Source organism: Lissotriton helveticus, chromosome 8 (assembly GCF_964261635.1).
Source record: "Lissotriton helveticus chromosome 8, aLisHel1.1, whole genome shotgun sequence".
Classification (NCBI taxonomy): Eukaryota; Metazoa; Chordata; class Amphibia; order Caudata; family Salamandridae; genus Lissotriton; species Lissotriton helveticus.
In genome coordinates, this window is record NC_136069.1 from 1485148268 (window position 1) to 1485166638 (window position 18371).

Consider the following 18371-nt stretch of genomic DNA (forward strand, 5'->3'; position numbering starts at 1 on the left):
ATGCACCGTTTGCTAGCTCTAGTATTTTGTTGGTTCACGATTGTCACTTTTGTAATGCACCGTTTGCTACCTCTTGTATTTTGTTGGCTCACGATTGTCATTATTGCTTCATTTAATGTAACGTTTGCTTTTGTATTTTGTTCACTTGTAATGTTCTCATGTATCAGTTCTGTTCCTATTTTGAAGCGCTCTGACACCTTCGGGTAAAGTGTGCGCTATATAAAAACGCACAAATAAAATAAAATAAAATAAATTTAAGTTTTTCAGACTGGCCTCTGTGCACTGTTGCCCTCACAAACAATTGTAAAATCTTCTCAAATTAACTACTAGCATTCGTACTAATAAACTCAAAATCATGTAAAATAACAATCACTAAACAATACATTATTCAATCATCAAAGAATGTCCTTGTAACATATACACTAAGGGCAAACTAAAGTAGCTTGGAGGCTGCTGAGTGGGGGCTCGGTGGTTTGCTCTCCCTGCAGTCCTGGGCATTGTCTGCTAGATTCTCTACCCTGAGCCCAAAAGGACTATGGTGTTGTACCTTGACGATAACTGTAAGTGAGACCCTCAGCGATGCTTTGAAAGTGGTAAAATTGTTGGGGATACTGACTTGGAGGTGTGGACAGACAGAGAGCACCCAGTTGCAGTACTCCCTTTGAATCCCTGAAGGCAAGAACATTTATGATGGCTATTCTCCTAATAAATATCTCAATGGTAAGTAAAACCTTTTTGCATGGCTGCTTTCAACAAGGTTCAGAAGGCTTTGAATGTTTGCAACACTAAGTAAATTAATATGAAAATACCATTTTGATGGTTTGCTATGAACGCCGTTGAAAAAATTGAAACAGGCTTACATTTGTTTTGATGACAACATTTTCAGCCACAGATCTTGTGTCATGCTAATTTATTAAGTGTGCATCAGCAAATAATTTTTGGCTCTGTCAGACGAACACCTCATTTTAACCAGACTGAAAAAATGCCAAGTTAAAACTTAATAATAAGGTTTTCAACATAAAAAAGGCAGACTAGCATTATAATGCCATATGCTTCTGAAATAAATTAATTAATTTGTGCGCGGGGGTGCACCATGTTTGGAAAAGTCAATGCAGAGTCTCAGAGAGCCATGGGCTGGCCTGGGCGGGCAGGGCTTTTTAACTTACTTCCAATTCTTATTCTGGCTGGTCTATGCCTGCCCAGGCTCAGGCTGCGCTGTCCTGACCCTGCCCTCAGGCTCAACCACGTCGTCCTCGGGCGGGGTGGGGCTGAACGAACGACGATGGCTCGTGCTGCGCTGCTGCAGTGGTTATGCTGGGCCCTGGGGTGTGGCAATGTGAAATAAATCTGCCTACGCTGCCTGAATCTCCCCTGATTTGGGGGCTCACTCGCAGATCAGGGCAGGCTAAGGCTAAGTCACAGTGACTGAGAAGGGTCACAGTCCCAAGTTGCACTGTTAAGCACTGGTCCGTGACTCACTCGGGAGATTGGAGACAGAGATGTGAAAAACACGCTGGGGCTGCACCGTACAGTACAGGGTAAATTAAATATATATATATCTATCATCGTGCAATTTGTGACATGCCTGTAGACCCGGCCCTAATAATTAAGTGCCGGTGCTAAGCACCGGCACAAATTAAGCACTGCAGGCGTTCCCTCCGCACACTTCTGCACTTGTGGAGAACGCTGATGTCTGAGCACCTTTCACTTCTGGAAAATCTTACCGCCAACACGACGTTCTGCTCGCAGCAAATGTTGATTTCTTGGCGTCTCTCTTGCAAGAAAGGTTAATGTCTGCACACCTCTCTGCTTGCTTCAAATTATGCTGTCTGCACGCTTTCCACGTGCGTGAAATCCTTCTCTAGCCCCATCTGACCACTCTTGTGGAGTCTCGCTCCGCACACCTTTCCTCTCCCGGAGATTGCTACTGTCCACGCAAGAAACGCACCCTTCCGCTGGATGAGATTCTTACATTCACGCACCTTTCGTCAGGCGGAGATTCCTATCCTTCCTCACACCTTGTTTCTTCCTGTCCTAGACCTTGCTTCTTCCCGTCCTCACACCTTGCTTCTTGCCGCGCACACCTTCCTTCCCGCGTGCAGTCCTCCTGCCTCCCAAGGATGCGCCTCTCCAGCTGGCATCGGCGGCCGCCTCGGCTGGGCGTGCGCTGGGTGATGGCGCAGGGTACACACACGCGCCAGCAGGGCCGGTGTTAATGACCGACCTAAGATATTGAATTTTAACGAGAGAAGCAAGTGTCGAAAGTTAGTTAACAAAAGGTTCGGCCGCGAAACCGAAACCACGGTTGTAGCGCAGGGAGACGCCGTCGCCGTGCTCGTGCACGTTGGCTGTCCCTGCGCTAGCTGTGAGGAGAAGACACGCCGGAAGATACGCAGAGCCCAGGTATGGGATGTGTGTGTGTGAGAGCGGCGGCGGCGGCAGGGGGGGGGGGGGTATTTCTATGTGTGTGTGACTGTGTGTATGCACGGCAGTGGGGGGGTGGGGGGGTCTGTATGTGTGTATGTGAGTGCATGTGTGTGCCTGCTTCCAAGGAGCCATGGGAGACAGGAAGCGCGCGCGACCTGATCCCAGTTCGGAAGGTTGCTCGTGCACATCACTTGTCTCCTGTCTCCCTTGACTCATTGAAAGGCGAAATGATCACAATAGGTTTCGCTGCGACGATCGCTTCGCGATCGATTGCAGGGCGAAACCTAAAAAAGCACCATTAAGTGAAAACAAAGTGGGAAACACATACAAAAATAAGTCAAGAAAAACAATCATGCAGTTGGAAGGGCATAAGAGTGCAAAAACTAAGAAAGAACAGGGATCAATTTTCGGCAAAAGCATTCATTAGCAACAATGATTTTCTGCAGGAATTAGCAAAATTGAGAACTGATAAGAAGTTTCAGCCTAAGGATGCAGACGTGCAGGTCAGCAGCAAATATATTATCAGAGTAAAATATTGGCACCATTCATTGATACTTGAATCCGTCTGCTTCATAATGCTCAGCCTGAAAAAAAGCGTGTGCTTCACAAAAAAGTAGTAAATATGTACCTTTAGTTTTACATGTGCCTGCATGTTGACTACTTTTTGGGGTTCACAAACATTTCTTGAATTACACATGAAAAGCTGTATCAGGTGCAGGTTTCCAGGTATACTACTGCGAATGTCATGCGTGTATTGCAAAGACCTCCTGTTCCCGCTAAAAGGAGTTCTCCAGAGCGGAGACGTCTGAACCGGAGGAATGGAGCCCCCAGTGCCAAATGAAAAGGGGGGGCCCTCGGCCCCCCCGCACGCATGGCGGCGCGGCGACCGTCGCCCCCCCTTTCCCCTTTGTGGTCATCTCGGCGGTGGGGGCGTGCCCTGGGGGTGCGGCCCACCGCCGATTGGCCGGCGGCCTTCCTGACCCGGATCCAATTTAGCGGGTCCGGGTCAGGGGGGGCGGGCGATAGGAGGGGCCGACCGGCCCCTCGGGAATAAGAGGTGGGGAGCGCCCAGGAGACCCCCTTGTCCCTGGACGCTCCCTCGCTGAACGTTGTGCCCCGCGTTCGGGGCTTCTTGTCCTTTGGGCAGGGGCTAGAGGGGGGAGGCCAGATCGTCGGTTAACAATGCTGGCCTGTGGCGGTAAGGTCATTATCGGTGAGCACATATTTGAGGTCTGAGGGGGCGGGCATCATCCTATGGAGGTTCCCGCCCAGGGGGAGGGGCCTGCGGGCCACTCCCAGAACTCCAGGGGCAAGGTAATAGGCAAAGGAGCGCGGGTAGGAGTAGTTCACGCTTTCCTTAGGCTGGTAGCCACCCCGCGCGCGTGGACTCATGACGCCACCGGCGCAGAGTAAGGGCCCTCCTTTAGTGGGTAAATGGAGTTTAGGGCGTAGACCGGGCAATTCCCGGGGTAACACTGCGCATGCGCACTTCTATGGGGGAGGCGCAGCTTGTAGGACCTGACACCGGTAGTGACCCTGCCATATGGCCAGAAATGTACAAAAATCAAGTTTAGGATGTTTAGTCTAAGTTAGGAAACAACATGTATTAGAGTTTTGTTAAGGTCAGGCTCTCAAACTTGTTGATAAGAATTCTGTAACTAAATGTCCTGCTGATTTTTGTATTCATTGTTGATTATGCAATTAAAACCTTTTTTAATTTCATACTTTAATAAATACGGCCGGGCGACTAGCGCCCGCCTTCCAAAAAGTAAAGACGTCTCGTGTCCACGTTCCTGGGTGTTGGGTGCCGGATTGGGGGGAGGCGGCAGCTAGTCGCTGACCATGTTATTCTTGTTCTTCCACTGGGAAAACCTTTTATCCAACTCTTGCCCTACACCCACAGTAAATTAGGGGGTGATCCATTTCTATTCCCAATAATGAATTTCCTGGAGTAAACATATGACCAACATCAGGGGCAAAAGGAAATGGAGTGGACTTTGGGAACGTCCAGACATGTGTTTGTAGGTATTCCCAAACTCCCAAACCAAACCTTGCACTGGAACACCCACTTACCGGCCATGCCTTGAGTTAGACTTATTATAGTGGAATTTCCATACGTGTGGTGTAGAAATGTGCACTCGCAAATGCATATATGCCTGGCAAGAGTCCACATTCCTTTATGGACTCCTGGTAGACATACAAAGGGAAATTGGTGTGCACTTACCTATACAACCGAATTTAGCTTTGTGAAGCGGCCCCAAAAAAACATGATGTAAGAGATTTTCCATCTTCATCAACTTGGGACATCTATTTCATCTAAAACTTCACTGGCGCTTTGAACCACCTGCACCCCCTCTCTGGCTCTAATAAATCCACATTGCCATTTCACACATAGTTTATAATAATTCGCCCAACAAAGCAGTTAGATGGGCTGTCTGAATTAATGTTTTATACATAAGTCAGGTTAACGTCTGCAACATGAGGCAAAAAATTCAGATGTTTCATTCCTTTATTTACTTTAAAGTAATTAGGCTTCTGAATTAATCCTTCATTTACTTTAAAGTAATTAGACTTCTGAATTGAATAGATGACAGCTAATTAAAAATATACACTAATTAGCGGATTCATTTAGATAGCGAATATTGTTTAAACGAACAGTAGCTTAATTTTTTAATTTAGGTTTTATGAAACCAAACAACTATACTCCTAATTGGATACCTGTAATTTCAACATGTGACATTTTGTTAGAGATGATGTAACCATGTGTATGGATAATGAAGCATTCAAAAGAAAAATAGTAAATTTGGAAATATACAGACATAGTGCCTGTACCGTGGTGGCAGGAACTGCTGCACCGGCGGTCCGACTGCTGCATTTTGAGTACGGCGGTCCCACCTCCACAAGACTGCGTGGTGGTGTGGCCCAGAAATATGCTGGCCGTGCCTCTGCGGCACCACCAAGCATATTCTGAGGTTACGCACCACCGCAATGTTCATGGCAGTGAACCCACCATGAAAAATGTGGTGATGAGGAAACAAAGCCCCCCGCCCCCATGCCCTCAGGGCCATGGGATGCATGCCCCCATGTGCATCATGCATCCCCTTTCGTGCACGGCATGGAATGCAGAGTCCATGCAGTGCAGGAACGGCCTTTTGCGCTCCCATTGGTCTGCACTTTCAATAGGCACTGCCATGGGACCGCCAAAGCTCCGCTTACAGACACGAGGAAAAGCGTAATCTGGCGGGCAGAGTTCACACGGCTTTGGGGGTGTGGCAGCGGGGCGGCCCGCTGCCACACAACCAAAGTCAGAATCAGGCCCATAGTAAGAAGATCTATCACACATTCCATGCATACTAAATGTTTATTTTCAAATCATTACATTTATTTTTAAATGTTTACAGAAAGTAGTCTAAAGAAAGTGTGCCGGCTACGTTAATACCAACACATACAAAACAAAGATGCCCATCTTACCAGAATTCTCACAAATAACCTTTGAACTGCAATCAACGAGTGAGAACAGGGCAGAGCTTAGCTCCGTCTTAACTTGCTCTAATTACTATTCACCTGAATGGTCGGTTAATTACTGCCCTTCATAGTTTTGTTTGCCTGAATCCAAAGATCTTTTAAAGTGCAGTTCCTTAAAGTACTACAGGGGGCAGTGTAGACCATCCCATTTCTAACCTTGCATGCTTTGCAAGTCTTTGGAATTGAAATATAATAATCCTGGTTTGGAAAGGTCAAGCTGACTTTCTCTGCAAAGGGCAGCTGCTGGATTGGAAGCTTCAGGAAAGAGCTTCGAGCTGGTTTTTCACCAAATTAAAAGTTAGACCCTTCACACACAAATAATCCTGCTGAGCCAGGGATACAGACGTATAATGTTGTCACGTAGGTTGTCCTTTTATGTTGGAATGTATGATAGTGAAAAGTTTAGGTTTTGTTACTAATGCCCTCACAAATAACGTTTTATGACCTCAAACGGGTCTTTTCATATCTAGAATTAGCCATTTTTTCTCTGAAAGACTGCCATCCCCTCAAGAATGGGTTTACAGTATGAGGCCAATAGTTGGCTATAAATAACTTCTGCATTATTATTTGTAGTAGAGTGATTTGAAATCATTATCAATGGTTGCAATTAAAACACTCAATAATGTTAATTTCACATTTGACATTTTCTTTCAACACATGCATTTGCTATTGACCTGCCTTCTACAACTACAAAAGGTAAAACATCTCTTCATAAGCCTGTTCAGCTCACCAACGCAGCTCTAAAATATGGATTGACTCCTGACATTTGTTGCCATGCTGTTCATGGTCTCTCACCATACGAACTGGTATGATATATGTCACTTTAAAATACACTAGGATTATTAATTTGCAGCAAAGTGCATAGCTACCAGCTTTTCTGTATATATTTTAACATACAGCTCTATAATCTACATATGAAGATGGTATTAAGTTTATTATTGAGATGATTTGGTTGCTAAAGTTCTCAAAGTGGTGAGAATTTGAACAAAAAGTGGCAGAGGTTCCCTGCCATTATCAAGTACAGGAATGTCGGATGAAGTCTGACTGGAGTACGCATAAAGGCGTCTTGAACATCTACGACGTTTTCAGAAAGCATCAGGAGAAACCAAAGAAAGGATTCTCTTGAACTCCCTCCCCCCAGCCCCCCGATTGGAGTTCTATTAAAAAAATGAGTAACTTCATTAAAATCGATAATGAGATGAGTCACCCGAGGGCATCTCTACAAGTAAGACTCTTCAAAATGCCCTGTTTAACTTCATATCTCTAAAGCCATTACAACAGCCTGTTGTACCAAATTCAAACTTCTCAGTAGGAAAACCAACCTTTAATATTTATCAAGAACCAAGGGAAATAATTCAGGGTACAATATGATGGGACTGTCTGAGACTGAACAACCTAGACTGATATTATAATGCTAAAGACCCCCGAAGTCTGTGAAAGCGTAGACCTGACAGCCTTTGGGCAGTCTACCCCAAACGTTTGCCTGCTTACCTTATATTTTTGCTGATGTCATTTTGATGGACTTAGGACTCTGAGCACTTTACCACTGCCAAAGTGCATGTGCTTCTTCCCTAAAACATAGTTTGCTTGATTTATCCACAATTAGCATATTTAATTTATCTAGAAGTCCTTAGCCCGGACCTGATGGCGAAGTGGACTAATGTGCCCACTATAGGGACCTGCGTTCACCACATGGTCACAGGTTCAAATCCCAGCAGGTCCACTCAGTCTTTCATCCTTCTGGGGTCGATAAAAGGAGAACCTTTGAGTTGGGAAACAATAAACGTCTGTTATTCAACGCCAAGATACCCTTGGGTGAATGTGCACTTTACAAATACATGTTATCTTAAATTAGTAGAGTGCACTACATGTGCCCAGGGCCTGTAAATTAAATGCTACTAGTGGGCATGCAGCCCAGATTGTGCCACCCTCACAAGTAGCACTTTAATAATGTGTCAGGCCTGCCACTGCAGAGCCTGCAAGTGCAGTTCTACTGCCATGTTAAAACCTCTTGTCAAACCTTAACCCCCCTCTTATTACATGTCACCATTACAGTAGGGCCTCATAGGGCAGGGTGCTATGTAATTAAAAGGTAGGAAATGTACTTCTAAGTTTTACATGGCCTGTTAATGAAAAATTGCCAAATTAGTTTTTTACTACTATGATGCCTACCCCTCTCCTAGTTAACATTGGGAATTTTTTATTACACAAATAAGCTGTAATTCCTGATTGAGAAGGAGTAGCTCGGTCATGTTTCATGTCATTGGAATGATGATGGAAAATCCTCTTTACTGGTAAAGATTCATGCATCACTACCTTTTTTAAAATGCCACTTTTACAAAGATGGCATTTTTCTGGATTTTGCCCTATGTGCCTGCAGCCTGTCCCCAATACACATCTGGTGTGGCTGACAGCAGGACTGTGCACAATTGCTCTAGACAACCACACAGAAAAGGGAGCTTAGGTGTATTTGAGTGGCTGTCCACATCCTGATGGGCCATCCTGGGCAGGGTGGAAGGGAGAAGCGGTCACTTACACCTAAATAGGCTGTGTCCTGTTCCTACACAAAGAGCTGTATACATACTCCCCTTTAGTGAGTCTGGAGCCAGAACAGGGAGCTAGCATCTTTGTGCACTTCAAGTCCCCTCTTTGAAGTCACCTTTACTTCAAAGAAACAACTGGGTACAAGTACTGGGGGTCTATGACCCCATCAAATCAGACACTGATGCACTTGTGAAGAACTCTGCCAGAAGGAGGGACTGCTGTGCTGCTACAAGAACAGACACTGCTCTGGAAGAACTCCTTTTGTGCTCTGCTGACACAGCAGACCAGCTCGCCACCTCCCTGAGCCAGCACCCTCCTGCCAGCTCAGCGAACCCCAGCCAGGCCGCCGACAACCTCACGAAGTGGATCAGCATCTGCGCGGACGAGCTCGCCCCGCTGAGGACCCCGCCCAGCAGACCCGGCAGCAAGAAAGCCCCGTGGTTCTCCGACGAACTCAAGAGCTCCAAGAAGAACTGCCGAGCCCTCGAGAAAGTCTGGAGAAGGGAACCTACACCGGACAACAGGACCACCCTCAAACTGGCCACTCGGAAGCACCACCAGCTGATCCGCGCCGCCAAGAAAACTGCATTCAAGGACAGGCTGGACAACAACGCGCACAACAGCAAGGAACTCTTCAACATCGTGAAAGAGCTATCCAACCCCAGCGCAGGAAACAACGACATCACCCCATCGCAAGACCTCTGCGACTCCCTCGCTTCTTACTTCCACAACAAGATCGCGGACATACACAACAGCTTCAACAAACAACCAACGCACACCATGACCGAACAACCACCCCCCACCACCACCCTCAACGCCTGGACCCCGATCAGCACCGAAGACACCATCCGCACGATGAACTCCATCCACTCCGGATCACCGACCGACCCCTGCCCTCACCACGTCTTCAACAAGGCCGACGCTGTCATCGCACCCCACCTGCGAGACATCATCAACACATCCTTCGACACCGCCACCTTCCCTGAGAGCTGGAAGCACGCCGAACTCAGCGCTCTACTCAAGAAACCAACAGCGGACCCCACCGAACTCAAGAACTACCGCCCCATCTCGCTCCTCCCGTTTCCAGCCAAAGTCATCGAGAAGACCGTCAACAAGCAGATGGCCGCCTTCCTCGAGACGAATGGATCCCTCGACCCCTCACAGTCCGGCTTCCGAGCCAATCACAGCACCGAGACCGCCCTCATCGGCGCCACCGATGACATCCGAGCCCTGATGGACAACGGAGAAACAGCGGCCCTCATCCTCCTAGACCTCTCCGCGGCATTCGACACTGTCTGCCACCGCACCCTAGTACAGCGCCTCAGCAACGTCGGAATCCAGGACAAGGCGCTGGAATGGATCATCTCCTTCCTCGACGGAAGAACACAGAGAGTCCGCCTACCACCGTACAAGTCAGAGGCCTCCGAAGTCATCTGCGGCGTCCCTCAAGGATCCTCTCTGAGCCCCACCCTCTTCAACGTCTACATGAGCCCCCTCGCGGCCATCGCACGCCAACACAACCTCAGCATAATCTCCTACGCCGACGAAACCCAGCTGATCCTCTCCCTGACCAACGACCCCGCCACCGCCAGAGCCAACCTACACGAAGGGATGAAAGAGGTAGCCGAGTGGATGACGACCAGCCGCCTGAAACTGAACTCGGACAAGACGGAGGTCCTCATCCTGGGCTCTTCACCCTCCGCCTGGGACGACTCCTGGTGGCCTCCCGCCCTGGGCACCGCACCCAAACCGACAGACCATGCACGCAACCTGGGCTTCATCCAGGACTCCTCCCTCTCCATGACCAGGCAAGTCAACAACGTCTCCTCGGCGTGCTTCAACATCCTACGCATGCTACGGAAGATCTTCTGGTGGATCCCCACCGAGACCAGGAAGACCGTCACCCAGGCCCTCGTCACTAGCCGACTGGACTACGGCAACACCCTCTACGCCGGTACCACCGCCAAGCTCCAGAAGAGACTCCAGCGGATCCAGAACGCCTCAGCCAGACTCATCCTCGACATCCCACGACACAGCCACATCTCCGGACATCTGAGAGACCTTCACTGGCTCCCCGTCAACAAAAGAATCACCTTCTGCCTCCTCACCCACGCACACAAAGCCCTACACGACCAAGGCCCGAGCTACCTCAACAGCCGGATCAACTTCTACGCTCCCAAACGCCACCTCCGGTCAGCCAACCACGCCCTCGCCGCCGTCCCCCGCATCCGAAGAGCAACTACAGGAGGAAGGTCCTTCTCCTACCTGGCCGCCAAGACCTGGAACTCCCTCCCGACCGACCTGCGCCTGACCCAAGACCACCTCTCCTTCAGGAAGAAGCTGAAGACCTGGCTGTTCGAGCAGTAGCGGCACCCCCCCTCCCCTAAGCGCCTTGAGACCCTACGGGTATGTAGCGCGCTCTATAAGTGTCTTTGATTGATTGATTGATTGCTGCTTTGCTGCCCTCTGCACTCCCACGGAAGGACTGCACCCATCACACTTGAAACCAAAGTGACTCCAAGGGCATACAGGCTTGCCCCCAGTTCTAGGTCTCAGGGACATCAAAGACTTCTCATTGATCTGCAACAACAACTGAACTTTGCTTGCTGTACGTCTTGCCCTGCCAACTGGTGCCAATCAAGTCCAGGGTCCTTGAAAGAGGGTATCAAGTGCTTCAACTCCTAAGACTCCACACATCAACAACATTGCAGAAATCGGAACCGGTGCATCTCCCTTGATACATCGTCACTGATGTACAGACATGGCATAGTTGACTGCGCGCCGCATTGACTCAGGTTCTGACATATCCCAGACCTTGCACAGTTTGGTGCAGACACATATCTTTGTGCTATTTACTTCGCCTACAACCCAGCGGTTTGACAGAGCCACGTCACTTCGGTGCTTCCCGCATCTCATCTCTCGATGCATCTTCCCATGGTGCAAGTCAGAACTGATGCATCACCTTTATCGAAAGGACCCACAAAGATGCATTGCCTCCCCTGCTCCTCACATCTTCTTTGACGTCAATGCATCCAAGGTACTTTTTGAACAGGACACGGCTGGTCCCCGTATCTGATTCGCTCGGGAACAGAGTTTTTATTAGGCAACCTTTCTTTAACAAATTTGTACTCTTGTCATGAAGAAGCCTAGATTTTGTTTGGTGTGACCATAGTACTCTCTGCAAAAGCTATGAATTGTAATCCAGAACACTAGCTTTGAGCGACCTTTGACCCTGCTCACAGGCAGGTCGCTCCCCACGCCACCACACAGCCGCCAGCTGCCTCATTCCCCATTGGACACCCCGCTACCGCCTCCCAGCTGCTCCTCCCTCCCTTTCCACCTCTTATGGGGGCCGTGCAGAAGGCGCGCCAAAGGCAAGCCCGTCTGCACCCGTCCACGCCTGGACCGCGCCCAGCGCCAGAACCCCTGGACCCCACGAACGCCACAACACCAGACTCCGCTTCGACGCCAGCACCCTCTACGCACTACACGCCAGCCGAAACCACACCTGCTTCCAAGCCACACCGAAACGCACTCACAGACCTTTCACCTGCAGCTTCACCTGCGACAGAACCACCAAACCTCCAAGGACCGGACCCAAACACCTCCGATGCATACTCCTCAACATCCGCTCCGCACGCAAACACGCCGTCGAGCTCTGGGACCTGCTCGACACCCCCGCTCCAGACGTGGCCTTCCTGACAGAGACCTGGTGGAACGACTCCTCGGCGCCCAACATCGCCATAGCAAACCGGGATGGCTACAAGATCTCCCGCAGGGATCGCGCTAACAGAATCGGAGGAGGAATAGCCATCATCCACAAGTCCACCCTCAAGGTTGCCACCCACGCAGACGACACCCTAAACACCGCCGAACACCTGCATTTCCGGATCTACACCCTCAGAGGAACACTCATCTATAGACCACCCGGACCCCGAGCACAATTCAGCGACTCCATCGCCGGCCTCTCCAGCAGCCACGCACTCGCCTCCACAGACTACATCCTCCTCGGGGACCTGAATTTCCACCTCGAGAACAACAACGACGCCAACTCCGCCACCCTGATCGACAACCTCGCCAACATCGGCCTCAGACAACTCGTCACCGCACCTACCCACGCCGCTGGCCACACACTGGACCCAATCTTCTCCACAGGCACCCACGTCGCCTTCGACCTCACCACCGAACTCCACTGGACCGACCACCGCTGCATCCATTTCACCTTCAACAAACCAACCACGCACCACTGCACCCAGCAGCTGCCTCGCCGCTGATAGAGCAAAGTCATCGAAGACCAGCTGATCACCACCCTCGCCCAGAACCCATCCACCGACCCCACCAACCCAGAAGACGCAGCCCGCTACCTCAGACAGTGGATCGATGACTGCGCCAAGAGCCGCGCCCCACTCAAGAAACCGCCCATCAACCGCGCCAGCAAGCGAGCCACCTGGTTCACCGACGAGCTGAAGACCACCAAATGCGCCTACCGGAAACTGGAGAAGATATGGCTCCACGATCACACTTCGGACAACCACGCAGCCCACAAGGACGCCACTCGCAGACATCACCACCTCATCAGAACAGCCAAGAAATCCTCCTTCAAAGACCGCCTGGATAACAACGCACACAACAGCAAAGAGCTCTTCAGCATCGTAAAAGAACTCTCCAGCGCCAACGCCATACTGCCCTCACAAGAACTGTGCAACTCACTAGCCATCTTCTTCCACCGCAAGATCGCTGACATCCATGACAGCTTCAACACCATGACTGCCCCGACTATGTCAGACCCCACCCCCCTGTAAACAGCACCAGCGCCAACTGCCTGACCTCCTGGTCCAACATCAACGACGACGAGACACGCAAGGTAATGAACTCCATCCACTCAGGATCTCCGTCAGACCCGTGCTCACACCACGTATTCAACAAAGCAGACGCTGCCATCGCACTCCAACTACGGAAGGTCATCAACATCTCCTTCGAAACAGCAACATTCCCGGAAAGCTGGAAGCACGCCGAAATCAACGCCCTCCTCAAGAAGCCCAAGGCGGACCCCAAGGACCTCAAGAACTTCCGGCCCATCTCCCTGCTCCTGTTCCCGGCAAAGGTCATCAAGAAAATCCTTAACATGCAACTGGCCCGCCACCTGGAAGACAACAACATCTTGGACCTGTCCCAGTCCGGGTTCAGACGAAACCACAGCATCGAGACAGCCCTCATCGCCGCCACAGACGACATCAGGCGCCAACTAGACAACGGCGAAACATCAGCCCTCATCCTCCTGGACCGGTCATCCGTCTTCGACACGGTCTGCCATCGCACTCTAAAGACACGCCTCCTAGAAGCCGGAATCCAAGAGAAGGCCCTTGACAGGACCATGTCCTTCCTCCCCGGCAGAACCCAGAGCGTCCACCTCCCGCCCTTCCGATCTGAGGCCACCGACATCTGCGGCATCCCCCACGGCTCATCCCTCAGCTCGACGCTGTTCAACGTCTACATGGCCCCCCTTGCACAAATGGCCCACCAACACGACCTCAACATCATCTCCTATGCCGACAACACCCAGCTCATCCTCTCCCTCACCAAGGACCCGCACACTGCCAAAACCAACCTCCACGAGGGAATGAAGGCCGTCGCCGACTGGATGCATAACAGCCGTATGACGCTGAACTCTGATAAGAAGGAGATACTCATCCTCGGACCCACCCCCTCAGCCTGGGACGACTCCTGGTGGCCGACCACACTGGGCACAGCACTGACACCCACCGACCATGCACGCAAGCTAGGATTCGTCCTAGACTCCTCCCTCTCCATGTCTAAACAGGTCAACGCCGTCTCCTCCTCCTGCTACAATACCCTCCGCATGCTCCGCAGGATCTACAAGTGGATCCCGCCGAAAATAGAAGAACGGTGACACAGGCCCTCGTCAGCAGCCGACTGGACTATGGCAGCGCACTCCACGCTGGAATCCCAGCCAAACACCTACGACAACTACAATGCATCCAAAACACCTCCGCCCGACTGATCGTCAACGTCCCCCGCCGCAGCCGCATCACCCCCCACGTGAGAGACCTACACTGGCTCCCCGTCGACAAGAGGAACACCTTCAAGCTCCTCACCCACGCACATAAAGCACTCCACAACGTCGGACCAGCCTACCTGAACAGCAGACTCAACTTCTACACCCCGACCCGCCAGCTCCGCTCCGCCAGCCTCGCCCTCGCCGATGTCCCCCGCATCCAACGAACAACCTCCGGCGGCAGATCCTTCTCCTACCTTGCCGCCAAGACCTGGAACACCCTCCCTACCCACCTACGTCAGACCCAAGACCTACTCGCCTTCAGAAGACTCCTCAAGACCTGGCTCTTCGAGCAGTAGGGGCACCCCCTGCCCTCAGCGTCTTGAGACCCTCACGGGTAAGTAGCGCGCTTTACAAGTGTTCTGATTGATTGATTGATTGTGCTGTTGACTGGTAGTTTTGTGAAAAAAGACTGGAAATAATTTACAAATTAGTTAGATGTACATTATGCAAAGACTTCCGCCTGCAATGCCATCAGTAGGCCTGGATATGCCACATCTAGGGAAGCCAGAAACCCCATGGCAATAGCCAGAATTATAGAGAACTGTATCTCTTTTTCAACCCGGGCAATGCCTAGATTGGAATGTGTGTGCGTGTGTGTTGTCACAACGAGATGGTACGAGTTTGAATGGGTGGAGCTAGCTGCTCTTCATGGCCATCTCCCCATCCCCGGAAGAGATGAGGAGTTTATTGGAGAAAAAATGGGGAAAAGAGGGCAAATTTATGTGCTAGAGTAAGATGGTGCATAAGTGAGAGCTGATCTTTACTCACGTTTCGAAGAACTGGAATGAGGAGGGGCTGATTAACGGTACGTTATTACTTCACAAGTGCCATACATGAGAGACCGTCCTTTTTATATAGTGGTCAAGAGAAAGCATGGTAATGAGACAGTTTAGTGTACACATAAAATGCTTAAAATGTTGAATTTCCTTTGTTTGAATATTCTACTATTTCATTGATAATCATTATAAAGTATTAAGCAGCTGCTGATTTCTCAAGAAGTTCTGAAGCATCTTTACCTCAGATCCATGCTCATCAGTAATTGAGATGTAGTTTGGCATTGTTGCATTAGGGTAAGATAACAGGACATCATAGTGAACCAGCTCTACTGAATGCAGTCCAAATTCCTTCCACTCAGCTTTCATTTGGTTTGCAAGGATAAGGTTCTGTTCTGTTCCTGCTAGATGAGGTAGCTGTGTAAAATTCCTAAATTGAAACAGAAAGAGACAGGTGTTGATGACAAGATAATAAATCCTAGAGTTTTCTCATAAATACAATAAAGTTATAAAACCAGCTATAAAGTCAGTTCTAGTGACCAAATGTGCAAGAGATTCTTAAGTCCTGTGGCCATCAGTCCATTCTAGCACACAGCATACTTCTGAAATATGCTGGTCTTTATTACCCTTGTGAAGACAGCAGTGAATCCACAACAGTAGCAGCACATGACATTTGCATTTTTAAATACATAAATATGGATTTGGATTCTGTTTTTGGTAAAAGTGATCAACATGAACGTTAAACCAAATAAATAATTGGCCCTGAAAACAAAATCTGCAATCACGCTTAAATTACCCATTTTAGGTATGGCGCGGTTGAGAATACTGTCTCCCGGGGCAGGTTTTGTGGCTTAAACATTTATACCTTTGTACCTAGATGTCTAAATAACTTTTCACTCTTCATATACACTACACTTAAGACATTTACTTGGCCAAGGTTTCAAAGGCCAGACACTAACGCAAAGAGCCTGTACAATAGCCAATGATGGGCAGCGCAAATGGTTTGCTCCTTTGGTGAGAATTTTGCAATTAGACGATGTGTAGTTATTTGTCTGAAGGGCATCTCAGACAGCAACAGCAGGCAGTGCTAAAACACTTTTGAAGTAGACTGGTCTGGGTTAATCAGTAGTGGGTAGAGTTGGAGAGAAAGGAAACGTTTTGTAGGATTTTGTAAGACAGCAAATAGAAATTACATCAGTTTAGAAAAGCTGAGAATGGTCAGCTTGGAAACCTTCTAGGGTTTTACAGTATTTCCCCATTTAAAAGTCCTTGCATAATCCACTGGCAATGGAGGACCAGCTTCCATCCAGAAAAAGAGAGGAGATGTGATACTTGAGAATCCTGCTGCCTAACAGGGGGACATTGGCTAACATGTTCTTTCTTCAGACTCTGCTCTCTTGTTCACGGACCTTATAATGGAATCACAGGAGCTAGTTAGCTGCTCTGATATCAAAAGCTCCAATTTCTCAAATGTTTAGCTGCTGGAGGAGCCTCCCACAGCAAGCTTCTGTGTGTAAAAGAGAAGAGGTCCTGGAACCTTGAAGAACTTAAGATGAATTGTGTTTCAGAAAACCGGATCTATTCCAAATTAATTTTCAAACAAGTAATATCTTTCACGTTGAGCCAGAGACAAATTCAAAATATTATCAGTCAAACATGGATTGAGCTTCAGACTCTGCCTGAAAAGCCCCTTTGCTGTAGGCAAGGATTTTGTGTCCACTTCTGACTCACCCCTCTGTGAAACTCAGTAATTTGCTAACCTTTTGTTAACCTTCTAAGGGGAGTTGAACATAGTTTTGCAAACAGTAAATGTTTTATCTTGTTAAATGTTAAAGGCTTTAGACCGGATTGGTATGTTATGTTGGATTGCATAAATCAGATACGTTTATTATGAAAAGCTACAACAAAGGCAGTAAGCCAGATTAATGTATTGCGACAGCATACTGCATGGAGCAATGATTTAAACCATGTCTGCCGCTGGCCCTAATGACATGTGAATAAAAGCACTAGACTTGATCACGGGCACATCTACTTGAAAATGATTGTGCTTCAGTGCCTGAGCTGATGGACAGTCCCTTAATTTTGATTAATATTTTACACACACACACACACATATATATATATATATATATATACATATATATATACACACACACATATATTTGTAAAAGATTGGACAATAAAACTTTGAGCAAATGAATAGAGTAGGGATCACAACGGAAGGCAGAGGAAAAGTCATAGACAATAGGGAATAGTTAATCGAAAGCAAAGTAATCATAACAGTGTAAATAAACTACTATACTGCAGCTTAACTGTGCTCTGCGAACCTGTGGCAAGAAGATGTGAGTGACAAAGATAACCTCCATCTTGTTTAAAAGTATGTTTTGCATGAAAATGTGTCATGGCTAAAACCAATTAATAAACACATTTCTACACTTAAAATTAGTTTCAATTAAAATTGTCAATTCAGAGTCTCTCTCGCTCTCTCTCTCTAGGTATATATACAGTGTATAGACACTGAATTGTAATTGAAACTAATTTTATGGTAGAAATGTGTTGTCTATGACTTGTAATATTTGTCAACGTCTTTTCCTCTACCTTCCGTTGTGATACCTACTCTGTTCATTTGCTCAAAGTTTTATTGTCCAGTGTTTTATATTAGTTGGAAGTGTTTCTCAAATTGAGGGTTGCGACCCACTGGTGGGCTGTAAGCCCATTTCTGGTGGGTCACAAAACTCCAAGCAATATCAATTCTCTATTTATTGTGTCAAATTTGCTTCAAAGACAGAGGTAAAAATGTCAGGCTATGTCTTTTGACAAATTCGTGTTTATGCTTCTTAGGTTTCGCCTGCACAGTGCTTGCGCTGTGCTTGTGAAATCTATTGCATTTGTTATAAATCTTAAAAGGGGCTTACATCCCACACTTGCTTTTCATTGGTTCACGTACTTGCCACTTTTCTCCCATTTGTATTAGTTGTTGCATAGTACTTCCTGTTGCTCTTTTGGTGCTCTTTCTTATCAGT

The 18371-nt window shown here is 48.4% G+C and overlaps 1 protein-coding gene across 3 annotated transcripts in view; it reads right to left on the reverse strand.

Moving 5' to 3' along the window:
• LOC144773424 (N-acetylated-alpha-linked acidic dipeptidase 2-like) overlaps positions 1–18371 on the reverse strand; it is a 776499-nt gene that overhangs the window by 370575 nt on the left and 387553 nt on the right. For all 3 annotated transcript variants that reach the window (XM_078658418.1, XM_078658416.1, XM_078658417.1), the window contains exon 5: positions 15592–15778. In XM_078658418.1, the coding sequence (XP_078514544.1) occupies positions 15592–15778 (187 nt within the window). The remainder of the gene's footprint in view (positions 1–15591; positions 15779–18371) is intronic.